General features: G+C 34.3%; 3 protein-coding genes and 1 pseudogene across 3 annotated transcripts; 3 read left to right on the top strand and 1 right to left on the bottom strand.

Annotated features, from left to right (window-relative positions):
- Nucleotides 1–4,173: 4,173 nt before the first annotated feature.
- On the top strand, nucleotides 4,174–7,533 carry LOC111404104 (probable protein phosphatase 2C 38). Its single transcript, XM_023032840.1, has 5 exons — nucleotides 4,174–4,714; nucleotides 4,979–5,321; nucleotides 5,956–6,323; nucleotides 6,491–6,727; nucleotides 7,021–7,533. The coding sequence occupies exons 2-5, from the start codon at nucleotides 5,000–5,002 to the stop codon at nucleotides 7,249–7,251; spliced, it is 1,158 nt and encodes a 385-aa protein (XP_022888608.1). The 5' UTR covers nucleotides 4,174–4,714; nucleotides 4,979–4,999; the 3' UTR covers nucleotides 7,252–7,533.
- Nucleotides 7,534–8,570: 1,037 nt separating this feature from the next.
- Nucleotides 8,571–16,124, top strand: LOC111404735 (annotated as a pseudogene).
- Nucleotides 16,125–16,305: 181 nt separating this feature from the next.
- LOC111404102 (glutathione S-transferase L3-like) lies at nucleotides 16,306–19,482 on the top strand. Its single transcript, XM_023032839.1, has 10 exons — nucleotides 16,306–17,137; nucleotides 17,221–17,295; nucleotides 17,590–17,650; nucleotides 18,044–18,130; nucleotides 18,248–18,346; nucleotides 18,433–18,535; nucleotides 18,621–18,697; nucleotides 18,917–19,024; nucleotides 19,110–19,190; nucleotides 19,279–19,482. Exons 1-10 carry the CDS (start codon nucleotides 17,127–17,129, stop codon nucleotides 19,285–19,287), a joined length of 711 nt encoding a protein of 236 aa, XP_022888607.1. The 5' UTR covers nucleotides 16,306–17,126; the 3' UTR covers nucleotides 19,288–19,482.
- LOC111404734 (WRKY transcription factor 44-like) lies at nucleotides 19,370–21,027 on the bottom strand. The gene is made up of 5 exons (XM_023033499.1): nucleotides 20,747–21,027; nucleotides 20,556–20,601; nucleotides 20,167–20,444; nucleotides 19,954–20,085; nucleotides 19,370–19,759 (listed from the first exon to the last, which is right to left on the bottom strand). The coding sequence occupies exons 3-5, from the start codon at nucleotides 20,374–20,376 to the stop codon at nucleotides 19,370–19,372; spliced, it is 732 nt and encodes a 243-aa protein (XP_022889267.1). The 5' UTR covers nucleotides 20,377–20,444; nucleotides 20,556–20,601; nucleotides 20,747–21,027.
- Nucleotides 21,028–21,354: the final 327 nt, after the last annotated feature.

The following is a 21,354-nucleotide window of genomic DNA, read 5'->3' as shown; positions in this document are numbered from 1 at the left end:
TTCATGTAAAATAAAACCAAACAAACACTAAAAGATAAATGATTTTCTTGCTTTTTTTGTGGCAATGTAAACAAATTCTATCCCCAATACCAATAAATTATATCCTTTTAATTGACAATTTTCATGTAAAATGAAATCAAACAAAGACCAAAATACACTTTTATTTCAACATTTTTCACGTGGAAATTATATTAATCAAACATAATAATTGACAATTCCCAGTAAAACGATTTTTAGGCAATTCAATTCCTTAAAATTTGTTTTCTTTCCACTCAAATTACATCTTTGCAATTAAACCGATGAGTGAGGGCAAAGAAAAAGACGAAGGTGGAAAATCCATTAGCAGTAGAGAGAAAATCAAGAAAGAGAGCTGAGAAGAAGCAAAAATTTCTTGAGAAAAAAGCTTCAATCCAACATCATCTCGAATGTTTTACAAGAAGAAGAGACATCAATTTTAAACGATATGAGCGAGGATTCCTCTTTCTCATCTGCACATGCAGCATCTTCTTCGAGCAGTAAAGAAATTCAAAATAGAAATGGTTGAAATTTCCAAATCAGAACCTCTAAAAAATTTTACATTATAGAGTCAATAAAGAATATCAAGTCCCCCATAAGCTCAAAAATTCTGAAATGCAACGGTCCACAAATTAGTATATCCAACCAAAGCCATGAATTTCATTTATTCGAAGAGATTTTGAGTTCTTCTAGTGAAACCAACTCACCTGAAAATCTAAATTCCCCTGCTGTCAGGAAGAATTTCCAGCAAAATTCTGTAAAAAGTACCATATCTGATCAATCAGGCGAACTATCAAGATTATAATGATTCAAAGACATAAGGGATGTCAGTAGTTAATGTAATTTCATAGAACTCATTGTTAAACGTGCTGTGTCTTACATTGTCTCCTTAATCATGTGTTTTTGAAAATTTTCCAGTTTCTGTCGTGTTCTTAGAAGTTCTTAACTTCTCTATATTTTTGTTCAAGAATTCTAATTGGAATTTTGTGTTTCGAAATCTTCTAGTGAAGAGGAGGTTAACCAAAATGATGAAGATCAAGAGAATTGTTCAGCAAACTCCATGGCATTAGTCCTGGTCAACATGACAAAGGCAACTCAACGACAAACGAAGAAAAATGGGATAGTCCCAGTGATGCAAAGGATAGGAGTGAGATTATCTCAAATCTCACTGGTAGTTGCAGTGTGGGGGTTCGATTCCTGAGACATGGAATTAAACTCCTTGTAGGCGCAGTGTACATGCAGCTCTTATTCCCTGACTTCTTGGGGCACATCCCGTAATTTACTTTCTTCACAAAGCTCTAGGGACGGGGCGGTGGGGGCCCTCAAAGTTGTGGTTCAACCTTTAAGAAAAATGGGATACCAAAAAGTTAAAAAAGTTAGGTGCCATCAAACTGGGAGCCAACTGATTTGTAATGTTTGGTAGACCAAAAGCTACCAAGTGATTGTTTAGGAGAGATAATTTGAAAGGAAAAATTATTAATGTGTAATTAAGAAGTACGAAAAATTTATGAATCTATGCGTGAAATTATATTTTTATTGGGAGAGTGTTCAGTTAAAAATGAATTTGACAAAAAAAAAAAAAAAAAAAAGAGAGAGAGAGAGAGAGATTTTGAAATAAGTTACGTCAAACAAACCTTGAAATAATTTTTCTTGAATTTCTATTTTCGGTCAAAAGATGACATGTGAATTTTTTGAATTTCTATTTTCGTGATATATCGTCAAAACTTCACGTGAATTTGAATTCTACTTACCCGACATCAAAAATTGTTGACCTAACTAAAAGATAGTACTCTCGTTCATCCACCAACTTTACTAAAAAGAGTATGAATAATTGAATTTCAGTGTCACACTCTAATGTGAAAATTCCTGGAAATTTTCAAGTTCTTGGGGGACCATCATCAATTCAATCTACCCCATAAAATTGCAGTTGCAGTGGTGAGTTCAATTGGTGTACTTGATCCAGTGAATACATTATTTAAAATAATAATAATAATAAATTCACTTTCAATCACTTCCTCTATGTCAAGGGTCTCTGCACATTCTTGATACAGACTCAACTGATCATCAATTTCACCTATTTTTTTTTAATCATAAAACTGAGATTTTGTTTAATTTAGACCAAAACATCTTCTGAGAAAATTATAAGAATGTTTTGATTAAAATTCAAAAATATGATAAAGAATCGCTTTGAACTTTGAAGATTTCTTAAGTTTGTTCTACACAAGTTAATTAACATTTTTTAAGAGACGTCGACTCTCAAAAGGATTAAAATCTTATGTCATTTAAATATGAAAATAATAATCAAATATAACGAATTAGACTATTCCTCTTAATTACGTTGATCTTCTAATATGGGACTTTGAAATTCAATGTGATACGGCATCTTAAAACTCTCAAATGAATGATTCTATTGTCTTAATTTCAAAATAAAAAACAATCAAGTTCACTATTGGTGTTCTCAAATCAGTATTCATCTGGCAAGGCATACCAAGGTTATAATTCCTTCTCGTTGAACTACTCTTCTTAACAAGATTGGTATTTAAAATAAAATTTCAAAACTCTTATTATCACCAACATACACATGGTTTAACAATCACCTTTATCTATCTGAAATAATAGCGCTTGTGTTAAAGTCATTTATGGAGAATGTGTTGTTAAGAAGTAGAGGAAAATTTATGGGAAAACGTGTCGAAAATGAGTGTGAAAAAATGATTTTCAAATAATTACTTTCTAACTACAAACCAATTATTTTTAGTTGTAAGCAACTTATCAAAATTTAGACCTCATATTCTAAAACAACGAACATGATAATCTCCATCTACATTATGCTTAATAATTTTTTTTAGCTTAACTGCATATTCTACTTCTTGATTCTTAGAACACTTAAAATAATCAATTATAAGTCATATCATAGATTTCTCTTTCTCCATAAACGTAAAATGACGAAGCCTTTCGATATGTCAAATGAGGAATATTTCAAGGTGGACAACGAGATTCGTCTTAGATTCTAACATTTGATCTGCAAGACTACAATTGAGGCAATTGAATAATAATAATAATAATAATAATAATAATAATAATAATAATTCCAATATTTTAACTAGGGTTTTAATGATTATTGGATCGAATGTTCTCAGACTTGTGTGTCTCGGTCCATCTAATTTTAAACAATTTATATTGTGTTTAAAAGCTATTTTTCTCGACAGCATATCTTTACATGTGTCTACATGCTTTTTGAGTACGGCAAAGCATCTTCTTAAGATACGTTTGACCTCTATGATTTTATTTTTATTTTTTCAATTTATCTTTGTGTTAAACAAATTTTAATGAAATTGAATATAATCAACCTTAATCCTTAAACCGTGTAATTAATATAGGCTATTTCAGCTTCTTCTTTTTTTTTTCTGACTTAAATAAACTGGTCGAACATATACAGGGGGTGTATTTAATCGAGACTTTTAAAGACTTTTAGAGATTTAAAAAGTTTGAGTGTATTCAATTGAAACTTTTAGACACTCTTTAAAAGTTTGGGTGTATTCAATAGAGACTTTTATAGACTTTTAAAAAGTCTCCAGAAGTAACGGGGTATTCAATTGAAACTTTTTAGAAGTCTCTACAAGTTTTGAGGTATTCAATTTAGAGGGACTTTCAGGGAATTTAAAAATTCTTGGACTTTCAGAGACTTTTTAATAGAAAATATAAATAGGATTTTTCTCCCAAAATCTCTCATCCATAGAGAGATTTCTAAAAAGAGTATGCTATTCTTATTTCCCTCTAGGTTTTTCCTCTATCTCTTCCAATTAAGTATTTCTTTGAATCTTTGCTATGAGTTTTCTTCAAATCAGGTTATGGTAAATTTTCACTAGTTGATCTCTATCTCTCTCTCTAATTTCAAAGATTCGTTTTTAAGTGAATGTTGTGAATTCTCATAAATATTCCCCAATATCTCACATTTAACACTGTGAAAAGCATATTTCCCTAAAAAAAAAAAATCCTCAAAAGTCTTTAGTAAAAGTCTCCTCAAATCCAGGAAAAACTTTTACTAATTCCTACCAAATTCATAGAAATTACTTAAAATTTCACAAAGTCCACAAAAGTTACCCACTTAAAAAAGTCTCCAAAAGTTTTTTAAAATCTCAATTGAATACACCCCGTAGATAGCCTTAAGAAAAATGAGATGAGCAAAAATTGCCTAAAATGGTGGTTTGCTAATGTCAACAAACACAAATCTTGGCCATGCAAGTAAAACCGTTGGCCACAAGAGTAAACAAATGAAACAAAAGAGAAGAAAAAAAACAGACATTAAAGGAGAGAGAAATGAGGAGATTGTGAATTAAAAACAAAGAAATTGTCAAAGAAGAAACCGGTAATTTCAATTGAAAAAAAAAAAAAAAAAGGAAGAAGAAAAAACATCTTTCCCAATTTTTATTTCCTTCCTTTCAACTCTCCATGATCATAAATTCATAATGATAATAATAATCTGAGATCTCATTCTGACACCAATCTAAAAAGATTTTATTTCTTTCAAGAAAATTCCAAGACCCAGTTTTCTTTTTGTTATCCATTTGCCCCTCTGTGATCCCCTGATCCAGGAACAAACTCTGTCACAATCAATCTTATATGGGTTTTTACAGCTAAGGCTGCTGTCGAAAGGTGACACGCCCATGGAAGGTCCAAATAAATTTGACCCAGGTTCAAGGTATGCAAATCCGACACCCCTCCATATTCTCTGAACTCACCTAAATAACTATTGCTTTCTTGTCTTGGGGACACAGTTTCCGGGAGCAATTGCCCATACCCTTTTGGCTCTTTGTGCATAGTTATAAGAATTGAGCAAACGTTAGTGTTGGGCTTCATGAATATATTGTTTGCTGGTTGTTTTGGATGATGATGATGGTACTAGTGTGGATTTGTGTTGGGTTTATTTTATTATAGATTGATTTTAGATCATTTGGATATGTAGATTGTAAGTGGTGGTGTAAAAATGGTTAAGCCTTGTTGGAAACCTTTGGTGGAGGGTGATGGACGTAGGTGGGGAAGAGACGGCAGCCGTCGATGGGGTGATCCGAATGGAAGGGTTGATGGATTGTTTTGGTATAAGGATTTGGGACCTCATGTCAATGGAGAGTTTTCAATGGCAGTGATCCAAGCCAATAATTTGTTGGAGGATCAGAGCCAGCTTGAATCAGGGCCATTGAGTTCGCTTAGTTCAGGGCCATATGGTACTTTCGTCGGAGTCTATGATGGACATGGTGGACCAGAGACATCAAGATTTGTAAACGAAAAACTATTCCCCAATCTCAAGAGTATGTTTTCTTCTCCCTCGGGTGCCTAATTCGTCGATATATTTTTCCTCGAAGTCTCTAGTTTTAAGCTGTAAATGTTCCGCGCACTTCACTAACTTGATCGAGTTGAATCACTAATTGTATTCTATAATTAGCTAGTCGACGACCAGAAATCAATGCCCTACACTTAAGTAAGTGAGCAAGAGCTTTTGCAGAATTACATAATGTATGGCTTGTTTTTCATACAATAGAAAATCACTTAAGGAACACGTGCTAACTTAGAACATATCTTAAGTTCTGTGCTCATTCTATCTACCAATTAAATGTAGCAACAAACAGAAAGTAACTGATAACGATAGCCACCTTGTTTTGCTAGCTATGTTAAATTGTGTCGCTTTACCATCTATTAACTATCTATACGAGCTTTCCATATTATTACCAAAAAATAACTTATAACAACAGCTGCATCGTTTTTGGTCTTTATCTAATGCTAGGTGCAAATTATACTTGATTCTGCATGGATATCCTTATGTAATGAAGCTTTATTGAGGGGAAAAAAGTTAATGTTACAGAAAAAAATTGAATGAATGGTTGTAGACTTCTAGCATTATAGATCCTTTAGTTTTTTGTGAACTAATTGGTTTATCTGAAACAGAAATTGCCTCTGAGCATCAAGAGATATCTGCTGATGTTGTTAAAAAGGCTTTCTTGGCAACTGAGGAGGAATTTCTTTCTCTAGTGAGACAGCAATGGCTCGATAAACCTCAAATTGCGTCAGTGGGAACATGTTGTTTGGTCGGGGTAATATGCAATGGACTTCTTTATATTGCCAATGCTGGAGATTCCCGTGTTGTGTTAGGCAGGGTAGATAAAGCTGTTAAAGGAGTTACGGCTATTCAATTATCAACAGAGCACAATGCTAATCTTGAGTCTGTTCGGGCCGAACTAAGATTATTGCATCCCGATGATCCACAGATCGTGGTTCCAAAGCACAAAGTTTGGCGCGTGAAGGGTATTATACAGGTAATCTCTTGAATCTCTCTTATGGGTTACTTCTTTAAGCAAATATTTTGCTTCAAATTGGATATTATAAATTATTTTGATCCAGCAATCTCCAAAGATGATTTATATGGCAGGTGAACATTATGTTACATTGTCTATCGATGTGATTTATTATCTTGTCTTAACAGGTCTCAAGATCTATTGGCGATGCCTATCTTAAGAAGTCGGAGTTCAATAAAGAACCACTATTGGCAAGATTTAGGCTATCCAAACCCTTCTATAAACCAATCCTAAGTGCAGAGCCATCGATATTTATACACAAGCTCAATCCCAAGGATCAGTTTCTCATATTTGCTTCTGATGGTTTATGGGAGCATCTTAGCAACCAGGAAGCTGTCGATATTGTCCACAGCTATCCCCGTCAAGTAAGCTTTCCCTAACAATGTAATAGATCAGATTTTCAAATTGGTTCCACTAGTGACTGCAATTTCAACCTCTCAATGGAAAAAATAGGAAAAATGAAAGAAAATACTCGTCAAACTAGATATAAAGAGGGAGCTAGTGTATAACAAAGCTAAATGACTCCCATTGGCCCATCACAAATTCATAATACTATAATAGGGTGAGCTTAAAAGTTGCTTATTAGTCAAACATTTCTAAAAAGTGGACATAATTTTAGGTTCAGATTATTAACTCGAACTTTTTGCTTATTTTGCAGGGGATTGCTCGGAGACTTGTTAAAGCTGCTCTTTGTGTGGCAGCGAAGAAAAGAGAAATGAGATACTCAGACTTGAAGAAGATCGATAGAGGTGTAAGGAGACATTTCCACGATGATATCACAGTCGTGGTCATCTTTCTTGATCCGTGTTCTATGAATAGAACACCTTCTCGCAGTTCGAGTTTTTCGATTAGATCCGGAGGAGGTGTTCCTACATCTGCTAATTCATAGTTTTATGCAATCCTTTATTTCTTACTATGATCAGTTTCTTCCAAATTTATAAATATGGGAAAAGTAATTGCAAGAATTTTCTTGTTCTGTTATATGCTTTTGATTACTTCCATTATGTTCAAGAATGATAATTGTAGTAATTAGAAGACTTCATTGGCTTTCAAGATCATCGGTGGGGAAATTAGAATAATGTTAGTGTCAAATACTTGTTTAGGTGGCAACTACACCACTGGTGCTAGATATGATTATTCGGAAAAATATAACAAAGATTTCAGATCTCCATTTTTGTTATCTACATAATATTTTATTTGTAATGAATGTTTTAATCTTTGCTCATTTACACTTTTACCCCTAACTTTCTTTCATCGCATTTTTATCCTCGACCTCATATTAATTTGCATGTCTTTTTTTATGATTATTTTCGTTTGAAAAATTAGTTAGGAGAGAAAATAGTAATCTATCTCTCGTATTGTTAATTAACAATATAAACAACAAATACCAAAATTTTACAAAACATTTGCTGCTTAGCAGTATGTTTGAACAAAAATCGCTAATTAATTGAAAGTTAATGAGAGAGATATAATGAAAGAGTTGAAGACATAAGTGTAAAAATAAGCTAAAATTGAGGACCTTTATTAAAATTATTCTGTAATGTAAATAATTATCGGGAAAAAAAAAAAAAAAGTTTGACTGCATTGACGATCAAATGAGGTGGATAACTGAGATTTGTAGCCGAACCGGCCATCTTCCACTATTTCCTCCCGAACGTATTTAGACCCGTCGTCTCCTCCTAACCAGTCCAAGCCAAATACCCCAGTTTACGGTCCAACAAATCTAAGCCATGAAATTGGCTTCCACACTCCGTAATAATACAGTTCGAATTCCATTCACTTACCACTTTAATTTGCACAAAACCTCTACAATTTCGTGCCACAAAAATGCTCGAGTTCAATTCTCTCTTCGTCGCTCTTACCCCCTTTATCCAGGTACGATAGTATTTTTTTAAAAAAATATTTTAAGGCTCTCTGTTTTTACATTTTGTGGAAGTGATATTTATAGGTGTTTGCAGTCGTGATCGGAAGTATAGTGATTCAAATAATAGCCTGCCAAGAAAAACTTAGCAGGAGCAAGAATCGTCTGCTTCAGGTAATAATATAGAATTAGAGAATTGGACGTTCATTCATTTAATTTTGGAAAGCGAGTTTTATTGGAGGACTGTGTTGACCTCGAAAATATATCTCCAGATGCCAACAGATCCGAAACCTCTCACTTCCAAACAAGTCGTATACTTGCACACTAAGACAAATCGTTAGACACACATGGCCCTCTCTGGTGGGGGTGGAGTCGGCTGCGCGTACTTCGACGGTCAAGTCAGTCGGCGAAGAGGTGTATTCAGTGGGGGAGGGCCCTTAACGTGAGTCCCAATATAAAATAAAGGGGGTCGGTTTCAGGGAGTAGAGAATGCAAAGAACAAAGTTACATTATAAAAGTCTAAATTTGCATTACCTTTTAACTGACGCCAAGTGTGAATTTTTATAGTAGAAGAGGGTGAGTAAGAGCCGTTAAATGAAGAGACACGTGACCTCATCTTGGCGGCTAGGGCCTCTTGTCATAGACATCAATCAGTCAGACTTAGGCTCAAGTGCATTTAATGTTATGACCATTAGCAGTCTTAGGCCTGACATGTAAGATTAGACTTGACTTGCTGATTGAGTTGAGCCGTCCATGTAGTGAGTTGTCACATCACCCACTTGTTACGAGATCTTGTATGAAGGTCTTCCCTAAGATGTTTCTATCTTCTTCGCCTCATTCATGGTGGCTCGACCACGGGGGTTCGGCCATGGTGGCTCGGCCATGGGGGCTCGACCAAATTGCTACGTGCGTAGAATGATGTGGAGTGTGGGCCTGAGTTCTCTTGCGATGCAGCTGCCATATGGCAATGCTTAGAGCCTCATTGGAAGAGGCGTAACAAGTACCATATAAAGCTTAGAGCCTCATTGGAAGAGGCGTAACAGACTATATTGGTAAGTTAACCCCTTTGGCTTGCTCATAGTGATCCCGGTATGGACATGTATGTAGATTTTAAATTTCAGGGTAATTCTATAAACTTTGTGTGATTGGAGCACTGTATAGATTCATAAATTGAATGTTTGATTTCCACTGCATTTACTGCTTTACTGATTTATAAATTGAATGGTTAATTTTCCATTGCCTTCTACATATTCGGTCTGTGGTAGTAACTTTCTTCATGATTGCTTATAATTTTCTTGCATTGGGTTCTCTGCTCATTTATTCTGTCAATATTGATACCGTGGAATTCAAAAAGGAAGACATAACCATTGATTACTTCACTTTTTAGCATCTATATAATCAAACCTCAAATTTTATTTTTGCTAGTGTAGTTGAACATCAAAATAATTAAAAGGTAATAACTTGTAAAATTTAAAATGCGTCCCTTACATATTAGTTTGGAGATTCACTTATCATCTTTCTGTCATGGCCAAACACTAGCGCATGTTTTGCTCAATGTTTTCTTTGTCAAACTTATTGGTGACAAAGATAATTGTTTTTGAAAATTATCGGAAATGTGGCTTTTGAAGATCAAGAATTATGTACTTTATGAGAAATGAGGGCAAATGCTGCCATCTTGTATGTAAAGAGTGTCGTGATAGGTGGACTAATTTTGCAGAGAGAAAGACATCGATTTCTCCATCACATGATGGTGTCGATGACATGATTGCTCAGACAACATCTCTTCCATCAGTAATTCAGAAGAGAAAACTCCGAAAAGTGTAGATATGTCTCATCACTGAGAACTGTAGCCTTATTCGTAAGTACTTTGATCTCATATTTATAATTATATCTTGATTTTCACTTTCTATTGGTGAATGCCCTAAATTGAAGTCAATATAGTTAATCAACGCTGTAGGTGTTCTCAGCTGTTGCATTTGGGTTGGATTGGGATTCAAAGATGGAGTTGGCAAGGCATACAAGTTTTTTGCTGGGTATGAACATGAACCGCCCACCAGCATACTATATTTTTATATGAAGTTGTGTTTCTGTGGCTTCATACAAGTTATTTAAGCAGTAGTTCTGACCCATTACTATTCCTTAAAAGCAGATAGAAGTTTGAACAGTTAAGCTCTAGTGAGGTCAGTGTGATAAATACATCATGTGCTGGTTTGCTTCTACATAAGAAGATATTAGTAGAGGGAATCATTTGGTTTATTTGCATTAATAAAAATTTTAATGTCCTTTTCTTAGTAAAAGAAGATTCTAGTGTCCTTGAAACACTTATGGGAAAATCCAAAATCTTACTTGCAGCTCTGATTTTTGTTTTGCCGAAATTTATCGTTTATCCCTTGGGATCACTAGTTCTTTGTCTAAGCCCCTATTTGGGCTCCATTATAATTTAATACATTTATCTCTTTCTTCATTTTCAACCACATATTCTTCAATAAAATAATATTACACGTAATCCCCAAACTTTTTAACCATACATTCTCCAAAAAAATTACTATTCCAAAATACATTTTTCCTATAATCTCATTAAAATGGGAGCCCAAACAAGGGCTAAATGTATTTCTGTGACATTTGAAAATGTAATCTTTCTTGAGTTTGAAGATGGGATTTTTTTATCACCTTGCTAAGGTGAGAGCCGAATAAATGTAGAATTAGTTGTTGATGAGTTTATATTTATGCTTTAACCATACATTCTCCAAAAAAATTACTATTCCAAAATACATTTTTCCTATAATCTCATTAAAATGGGAGCCCAAACAAGGGGTAAATGTATTTCTGTGACATTTGAAAATGTAATCTTTCTTGAGTTTGAAGATGGGATTTTTTTATCACCTTGCTAAGGTGAGAGCCGAATAAATGTAGAATTAGTTGTTGATGAGTTTATATTTATGTTTCATGTTTGGTTGTTCCTATTACTTTGGGTTTCCAAGTTGATTAATGTACTCAAATGAAATCTGATATTCCATCTTCAGTTCTGGTCTGATGTGTGTGATTATGTTAATTTTATTTTTTATTTTATTTTCAGGTGCCTACTGGAGTAGAGTTTATCAGTGGTCAATCTTTTTGTCTTTGTTCTAATATTCAAGTATTTCAAAGTGCCACCTACATATCAGGTGTAGCATCAAGCTTAATACAGCGTATAATTTCTGCATTTTGTGCTGTAAATCTCATTTTATTTTAAGAAATATATGCTGATGTTTTAACTATCATTTATCTCATTCCTTGGTGGAAATCCATGTCATGACGAGAGAACAGAATTGGGTGCTCTCTTATGGAATTGCTGGTGCAATAATCTTATTGACGTTGATACTTCTTGGCGCCGTGACTCTTCAGGTAACTTCTGTACTATGCCATGCGTGTATATGCATGCTCGTATAGATAGATATAAAAATGAATTGATTATCATATCCTTGCACACATTCAAACATTTCACCTTTGCTTCCTTCAATTGCACATGTTCAAGCAATTGTTTTCTCATGATATGTTTAGAGGTTTGAGGCAGTTAACCTACTCCTGGCAGTGATACTACTCTACTCATTATTCAGGGTGCTATTCCTCTTCAGAGCACATGTAATAAATTGAAGCTGTTACTGGTTCTGTTTCTTTTGTTGGCATCTTTTGCTCTTCAATACTCGGCTACATTCTGAGAGTTCATTGGTGATTCAGTTTGCTAAATTTGTGGATGATCAAGCATTATTTAAATTCAGACGAGCAAAGAAAATATTTACTTCCAACTTGTTGGTCTAGTTTTTAAGCTGGTCTCATCTAATGTAAAAGTTGCATGATTGTATTCTGTTTGTACAAATTGCGATTTTGGAGGGATTTGACTGCAATGCATGCACTTAAAAAAAACCTTCTGAAAAATAAATATAATGCTAGAGTAAATGGATTTTTGAGTTGTGTGGTTCTTTAATTAGTAGCTTCCTAATCATCAATCTTATTAAGGAAAATGGTTCGATCTTTCTGTACTGCTGTGATGGTAACTTTTCTACCATTTGTCATATATACTCATTGCTTTGTGCCAAAACCAAAAAGTTAAATAGTTTAGTTGATATTTATGCCTTTTAAATTCAGATTTCTTCCGGATGTTTGATCATCCCCAAACTACTTCATATGTAAATGGAAAAATCTGTAGGAATTACAAGTTAGGGTCATGAATCTTTTACCTTGATTCGTTCTGTCATTGCATCAAAATATCTTATTTTGTTCTTTCTATGGTTGCCTAACTCTTGTTTCCTTTTCTTTTTGAGTGTGCTTTGTTAATGTTTCGGGGATGTTATAATATGGTTGTATTCTTTATCTTAGTTATTCTCTGAAGAAAATTGAGAATAGTTAAGTTGATGTTTTGTGCATAATGGTTATAATTTTTATTTTTATTTTTATTATTATTATTGTTATTATTTTTTAGTTATTTGCTGAAGAAGATGAAGATGCTGATCTGTCTGATAAGTTCATAATAAAGACATGTCAGAAATTCATCCCTGTCACTTGTAACTCTCTCTCTTTCTCTCCCTCCCTCCCTCTCACCCACACACTTAATAACACACTTAACACGCCGCAACCTAGAGTGGTACTCTTTTCCATACTTGTTTGCTGGTTTGGAAGTTTTTGAGTTCAATTGATACTGGCAGTACATGTCAGTTTTGAAGAGGTTATTCTGGATGTGATATGACTCCTATAATTACTTTTGGAAGTTTCTGTTTGTGGTTGCACTATGATATCCATAGTATATTACATTATGTAGCTCTTGAAAAGTGAAAGAAAGGCAAAAATATATGAAACCATTACAATCTTGGACTTGCATCAATACAATGCTCTCTCAACAAACTTGTCAATAGAAACCTTCTAAGAAAAATTGGTTGGACTTCAGTTCATAGTTTCCTTTTCAGCATCCCACCATCTCGTTATTTTTCAATCAATTTTTTCTTTTTTTCTCTTGGAGTTTTCTTCATGTGATTGGAAGTTAAAACCCCACGTCTAGTAATTGAATTTTAATAATTTAACTTGCACGGGCTATTGACCCAACAACTCTTATTTTTTTTTCCTTTATTTTTTCTTTTTTTCCTCATTTTTTTTATTTTTTATTTTTTTTGGTGGGGGATGGGGGATGGGGGGTGTATTTTTTGATTTCCCTGTTTAAATTTTAGACATCTCAACTTTTATATTCTTAATTTTGCAGCTAACTATGATGGCAATCGATTTATAACTGTTCAGAATTATGCATGGAAGGTAAGTTTTATATGGAAGGACAGTTAATATTGCCATGAGTTGTTGAGCAATACTGTCTCTAGGATTGCAGTATAACTAAGTGTTAGAGCACCCCAAGATTTTATCTGTCAAAAACTGCTTTGGCTTATGCTCAACATGTTCTCACTGATGTCTAACTCTTGGGAAGGACCTGAATTAAACATGTATATGGCCATGTAAACCAACCCAGATTGATGACTTTTTTAACACTTTGGTCTAGTCATGTAAAAAGCTAGGTTGGCCTGGTCGGTGGTTCATCGGCTGAACCAATCTATTTTACATCTCTAATATGAATGTACCTGTATCAGATCTAAATTCATATGTAGCACCACATATTTTAATGAAGATCTCTGTCTTGGATTGATATTAACTTGGTTTCTAACAGGAATCAAACATTTTGGGCAGGCTACATCTTTGCTTCTCACAGTTGCAGTTATTGAACTCAGTGATATTGCATTTGCTGTAGGTTTCTAAAGAACTCAGGCATTGACATTTTACATTCACTGGCTATTTAATTTCTTTTTCAGGTGGATTCTATACCTGCAGTTTTTTGTGTGATGTGAGATCCTTTTGTAGTTTTCACATCTAATCACTTCGCAATTTTTGGTACATTCTTATCCTTCTATTGTTCTTTTTTGTCCATTTTTAATGAAGATCTCTGTCTTGGATTGATATTAACTTGGTTTCTAACAGGAATCAAACATTTTGGGCAGGCTACATCTTTGCTTCTCACAGTTGCAGTTATTGAACTCAGTGATATTGCATTTGCTGTAGGTTTCTAAAGAACTCAGGCATTGACATTTTACATTCACTGGCTATTTAATTTCTTTTTCAGGTGGATTCTATACCTGCAGTTTTTTGTGTGATGTGAGATCCTTTTGTAGTTTTCACATCTAATCACTTCGCAATTTTAGGTACATTCTTATCCTTCTATTGTTCTTTTTTGTCCTCTACAGTTTTTGCTTAGAGCCGGTTACATTTCAGTCCATAAGAGTAGATATCAATGTGGATTTGATGTTATCTGTTACTTTCTGCTCCAAAATTAATTTATGACAAAATAAAAACTACTACTGACGAAACATATTCTTGAGTTGTGTTCTGGAACAATGATAATGAGTTTCCCTGGACCATGAACCTTTTTATTTTACATTTCAGATTTGTGTGACGAATATTCTTTCTACTTCCACCTGACTGCTATCTGGATCAATGGAATTTTATTTAAATAACAAGTGCACAATCTAATTGCTCCATAGAAAGATGCATCTATTTTTTGGGTATAGAAGATTAACAATCTTGCTTTTTTGGGTTTAAGGTAATATTATACACTCATTTCTGAGAGTATGGCTGATTTGGAGTATTTGCAGGTGAGATTTGCTTGTATTAATTGACCTTAATATGCTTGCCATAACATGCCTACCGCGAGCCCTTGACAAACTTATATCCGCAATGGGTCACAAGCCAACTAAAGTAGCAAGCTAACTAAGAATATCATCACTTTAACATCAGTTTATCTAAAAATAATCTCATGCAAATATTATCTTAAGCTAAAATGCCATAATTTAGTACGGGCTATTAAAATTACAACTCTTATTATAATCTAACTTGATTCGAAGTTCTTAATTCTCCCCGAACTAGTCAAACTACGAAAGTTTAAATGTTAGTGAACCTCTCCAAGTGCCCATCCTCTGGTGCATCCACATGAGCTGAAAACGGGAAGTTGAAATAAAGCAGGTGGTATGATTTGTTTTACTTTTTCTTAGCAATTCTATTATGGGTTATCCAATTTTAAAATATCTCAGTCTTAGCGCTACAATCCATATGATCCTGGTGCATAGAGAACCAGTTCAAGCACCCTGCTCGGATTATGGAGTAAAATACTGTAACATTTCATTCACCCGGATAACCCAAATTAGAATTGCTATGATATATTAGAACAACTCCTACTGCCCACTTCATTCCCACCTTTCCAGCCAATTTGTATGCACCAAAGGATGGCTCTCTTTGAGAGGGCTTTCACCGGTAAGGTTGGTGCTAACGGCAAGAGGAACAACAGTTTCGTGCATTTCCTGGAGTATTTCGATAATTATTCTCACTGAGTTCTTATGTTAATTGAGAGTAGCCTGATTTTCCTGCTTGTCAATTTCTATGTGTGATTTCTTTGACTTTTATCAGCCCACAATCGGTGGTATTCTGGGATTTATCGGTTTCAAGATGATTCTTGATTTCTTTGGTAAGTGTTACTCAATGCAGCTGGTTCTTTCACATGTTTATTTGATTTTGATCTTCATGCAAAATTTATGCTTTTAATTTAACTGGCCTCCAGGATTCCATGTGTCTACTGAGGTTTCCCTTGGATTTTTGGCTACATCTCTTAGTGCTGGGGTGTTGCTGAGTTTAATAAAGAAATCTGACTGAAAAAAGAAGTAAAGGATAGATAAAGAACCAAACTGTCTCCATCTTTTGTAGATTTTTCTTGTTCAATTTTGCCTTTCAGCTCATATCTATCGTGAATTTATATATTTCTACTGAGGCGCTAAGACTAACGTTGCAAAAACGATAATTGATGCGTAAAACACCATGTTTTGACTTGTCCCTGATTGGCCCATCGCTCTTGACTATACATACTAGTTTACGTGTATTTTTATTCTTTGACAAATCAGAGTATATCCTTTATTTACCACTTGATTCAAATTGACGTTTTTTAATACATATAATAATAGCTGTAATGTACAGTTTACAAATAAAATAAAGATGGAAAGTCTACTACCTTAATTTATTGCAACATTATTAAGCCAGGAGTTGAATTAATTAATTCTTGGAGCTTTGCAGGAATAGCTAACAAGCAAGTTCTAAGTAAAGAACTTGCACACTTGAATAATGATATCTATATGTTAATTTAAAATGCAAGGGACGATTAAGATGGTGTATCAATTAATGTCACTTAAATGTCATCTACATGAATGAGAATCATCAGTCTAGATGGATGGTATTACTCGAAATGGAAATCTCCTATCCAATGAAAATGAATCGAAAACTGATAAGAATCTGTGATTTCAAACAGATTGAACAAAGATTATGAATCTTTTTGTTTAACTTTTGAAGTAGCTAAAAGAAAAGCAACGACTAGAGTAGGGAGTCATGGTCGAAAAGAGAATTCTTCACTTCTCTCATGAGATTGCCGAGTCTGCTCCAGCAGCATGATGAGGCGGAGGTAGGCAAGGGGCAGCGAGTGAAAACAGAACTCTTGAAACACCAAAAGCACCAAATCTCTAATCACTATCCTTGATTACAATAAAATAAACTTGAATAATTCTACGTAACATCAGCCTATACTCTTAAATGGGATTCATGTCCCTTTTAAAATTATCTATCAACTAATGATACTTGAATGTCACTTAAACTAATATTTATCACCTGTGGTGCTAAATAACGGACATTACTATATAAACTCTGACAAATGTAACATTTCACCACTTTGTATATAATATATTAAACAAAAGGTATCTTGGATCCCAATAGCAAGCAATAATAAACGATTTACAAATCATAAGTACTCAATCTGTTGAGTCAACTACCTGCAAACTTGAGCTTGATCAAGAACATCAATGGCTGCCTAGTGAGTTAACAATCCATCACTGTATATGCCCAGTAGTATTACTTAATTATATATTTATTGAATTTGATGGTGTAAATACACAGCAACGTTGAAGAGGTTCTTCCACCAGTCTTGGATTCGACTTCTGAATCACCACCACTCTTTGATGGAACCACTAGGTACCCCCTCCCTCTGTTTTTCTTTCTTTCCAATCAATATGCCTGTCCTGGCTAAGAACTCAAAGTTGTTAACTTTTAGATGAGCTAGTACAACGTGATATAAAAGTTACCATCTATTTAGGAAAGCTTAGAAGAACAAATGTGGCCTTCTTTAATAGTTTAAGCTTTTAAACAGGTAGTGAAAATGCAGGTTTGAATATGTTATAGTATAAAGTTTTTTTTTCTCATTTTTGCGACGTGGTTCAATTTTTGGTACATGGTCCAAGAATATGATACCGAATTTTGTATTTGAAGGTTGTATCTCAACTATGAGTGTCCATTTTGCCAACGCGTGTGGATTGTCAGGAATTATAAGGTCTGTGACTGATCACTCTATTTGGTCGAGTTTATTATATAATTCTTTTTCCGGTTTGCCATTTTGGTATTGTTTACTTTGATTTCTAGTGCCAATATTTGTTGTCATGGTAGTGTGTTACTTGTAACATTTAAAGTATTCACGAGATTCACTTTTCTTATCTTGATCTATAGTTTTCCTATAACCTGGAAAACGATTTGTCTAATTATCACTTAACCTGTTATATCATTCGATATGGGGTTCATGAGTTTAAGCCAATGATATGTCATGGTTAACTCTTGGTAAACAATCGGTGAGAACTTGGATTATAATTTTCAAACTGAGTTTTTCTAGCATGGATTTGATCGAACGCCAACTAGTTGCAATATTTTTGTAAAACATTTCTCTATTCAGGGTTTACATGACAAGATCAAGTTAATTGCCATTCACCTTCGAAACAAGCCCGGTTGGTACAAGGAGAAGTTGTATCCTGAAAATAAGGTAACAATGGTTTCTTCCCCTTGCTATCTAGACAGATTCATGGGACTTATTTTACTTATGAGATAGTAACTTCTTCTTAAAGCACGTACACCCAAACAAGCCTTGTTTATTCTGTAGGTTCCATCACTGGAGCACAATGGAAAGGTCATTGGAGAGAGCTTGGATTTGATTAAATACCTCGACAGTAACTTTGAAGGACCGGCTCTGTTACCTGATGTAAGATGTCAATGTGATTTTTATCTCTGCACTCGAAAGTGGTAGAAGGGATTATAAATTATTATGGTATACGATAAATGCTACAGGTTCCTGCCAAACAGAACTTTGCAAAAGAGCTGGTAGCCAATTGTGGAACATTCATAAACAATGTGTTCACTTCGTTCAGAGGAGATCCAGTGAAAGAAGCTGGTGAGCTAATTGAGTTTTACATTTTTACTACTGCAATTTCACTTCCTTGAGTATAAAGTAGATCTGAATAGAATTGTTCAATTAGGCGGTGAATTCGACTATTTAGAAACTGCACTCGGTAAATTCGATGATGGGCCATTCTTCCTTGGTCACTTCAGTCAGGTAAGCAAGAATGAATATTCTGATTTATCATTTGTCGTTGTATAAAGTAGAAGAGCTTTCAAAGACAATCATATTGGGTCGACTTTCTTAAAAGCTATTATAACTGGAAGAAGTATTTTTATAAAATTTACCAAATAGGTCCAAAAGTAACTTTTGGCTTCTTAAAAGTAATGCCAAACGGGTCCCAAGCTTAAGCAAATAAATCTTGTTTTGATCCAGGTGGACACTGTTTATGTTCCATTCATTGAAAGGTTTCACATCTTTTTACAAGAAGTGTGGAAATATGACATCACATCTGGTAGGCCAAAGTTAGCAGCATACATACAGGTAATTCAGGACAATCCTACGGTCGATGAAACTACTAAAACATGAGATTATTTGGTACATTTGTTAATAATTAAGGCTTATACAGGAGATTAACAAAATTGATGCATACAAGAACACTAAGTGCAATCCTAAAGCACTGGTCGAACTTTATACAAGCTGGTATCTGGTAATTTCGTTCACTCGGTAAAGTTACTTCTTTACAGTATTTTCATTCAAATCGAGATATTTAGCACATCAAATTTCCTTTTTTGCAGGCCAAGTGAAATTGATCTGAAAAACTACTGCAACGGAACATTTTTATGTTATGTACTGGATTGTATTTTTTCTTCACTTGTTTGTGATAAACTAGACCTTGGCGCAATAAAATTGTATCAACGTTAATAAGTTAGCTTGCTCAAATTGTTGCGACTGGATTGAGCTAAACGGTATTAATGAATGATATTTCAACTTCTTTTTAATCTCTGTAGCATATAGATTCACTCCAAAACGATCAATTTTTTGACCATATTTCCTCCAATTATACCCATCATATGAAGGACGATCCCCATCAGTTGTGAGTAATACGGAATTCTTACCAGCTCGAGAGTTTTCTTGTGTAGCAGTTCCCTTCGCTTCAGATTGTGAAGTGAAATTCTGACAAGATTCTGATGTGAGGTCCAATGGGCTGTTCCCTTGGTTATTTGATTGAGCTTCAACTTCGGGTATTTTCTGTAGACAAGCAAGGTTGTCCCTCCCCTGGAAAAGGCAAAAGTAAAAAAAAAAAAACCCAGATTTTAATCTTAATGACATTTCGAGTACAAATGCAGCACAAAGCCATTCTATATCCATGGAAGACAGATTCACGATTCTTGCTGAGGGAATGAAGCCATTTCCAAATAATAAATTATCACTGACTATTACGAATATAAACAGACAGTATTTATACTAACCAAATTAGCCAAGACAGAAATGGTTGTCTTCGATACAAGCTTCGCAATTGGTTTGTATATCACATTTGCCGTGATTTTTGATTTAAGGATGTCATCAGATGCACTCGAATCTTCAGAACCGGATAACTCAGCCTGGAATAATCAGGTATTGAAACAATAAGAAAAACACATATACACCACCAACTGAAAAACTTGTGAAAGAAAAATGATCACCTCAAAAGAATCCATCTCGACTAAATTTTGATTCCCTGCTGGCTTAAACCGCACTGTCCTCGGTTTAATCGCTGCAACTGCAGTTTTGGACAACGCATTAGGAGATGAAGTGGTGCAAAGAAGCTCCGTGAAAGATCTAAAACCGGAAAAAGCTGGTCTTGATGCAACTGGTCTAGCTATTACTATTTTCCCTGCTTCATTAATTTCCATCTTTTTAATTATAACAACTGATTATCAGAGTTTTCTTCAACATAGTTTAGCATCTGAGTTTTAGATCCCTACAACCAGACAGAAAATCAAGAATTAGACAGATGATTTAGAGACATGCACTAATCCACTGCTTAATTAATCTAGTCTCGTGGACATATATATTGGAAAGCCTCGACTACCTTAATTCTCGATTTATACATCTCTGAGACCCTTTATCGACAAATCCTATAAACAACAATTGAAGAAGAAAAATATAAACGCAACCCAAATTATAATAAATTCCTTACTGTACTTGTACTTGCAGTAGTAATAAATATAATTATTATATTGAATCCATCCAATGATCCAAACAATAACAAATTATACAAACCCGGATAATTATGAGACCAATCAAACACTGTAATTTTCTGAACATTCGTTTAGCCCTTTATTTTTATCTTAAGCCATTCAACTGGACCTTCATAGTAAAAGTTGAGAAGTGTCAAATGCAAATCTTGATTTCAAAAATTGCCCAGAAAAATAAGATGAAATTTATGCAGATAAAACAAGAACCCAAAGAGAGAAAGATATTGTTGGGTGTTTCTTGGAAATGTGAAATTCCCTAAATTTGTAGAAGTATACAACAGTTAAAGAAGTAAAAAATAAAATCATAGAGACAGTTTTACTCTTGTTGGCCCCCTTATTCTTGCAGGCATATCTTTCTGGATTAGCTAGCTGGATCCTGCAAAAGTTTTGCAGAGGTTAAGGAATTTATAGTATCGTTGATAGCTTTTTTTCTAGTATTTGGTATTTGCATTAAACGCGATGGAGCTGTAAAGACAAACTTTGAGGCCTAAATTTTCGCCCCAACAAACTGTCTCATCTTCTTTGACAGTTTGATTTGAATTGACTTTTACTTTTTATCCATTTTTCCATTCAACTTGGGGTACATCTTATTGCAAACAAGAAATTTGTATGGAAATAAAATAAATTTTATGT

This window comes from Olea europaea, chromosome 11 (assembly GCF_002742605.1).
Source record: "Olea europaea var. sylvestris chromosome 11, O_europaea_v1, whole genome shotgun sequence".
NCBI classification, from domain to species: domain Eukaryota; kingdom Viridiplantae; phylum Streptophyta; class Magnoliopsida; order Lamiales; family Oleaceae; genus Olea; species Olea europaea.
Note: the sequence above shows the minus strand (reverse complement) of the source record. Positions and strands in the feature narration are given on the sequence as shown.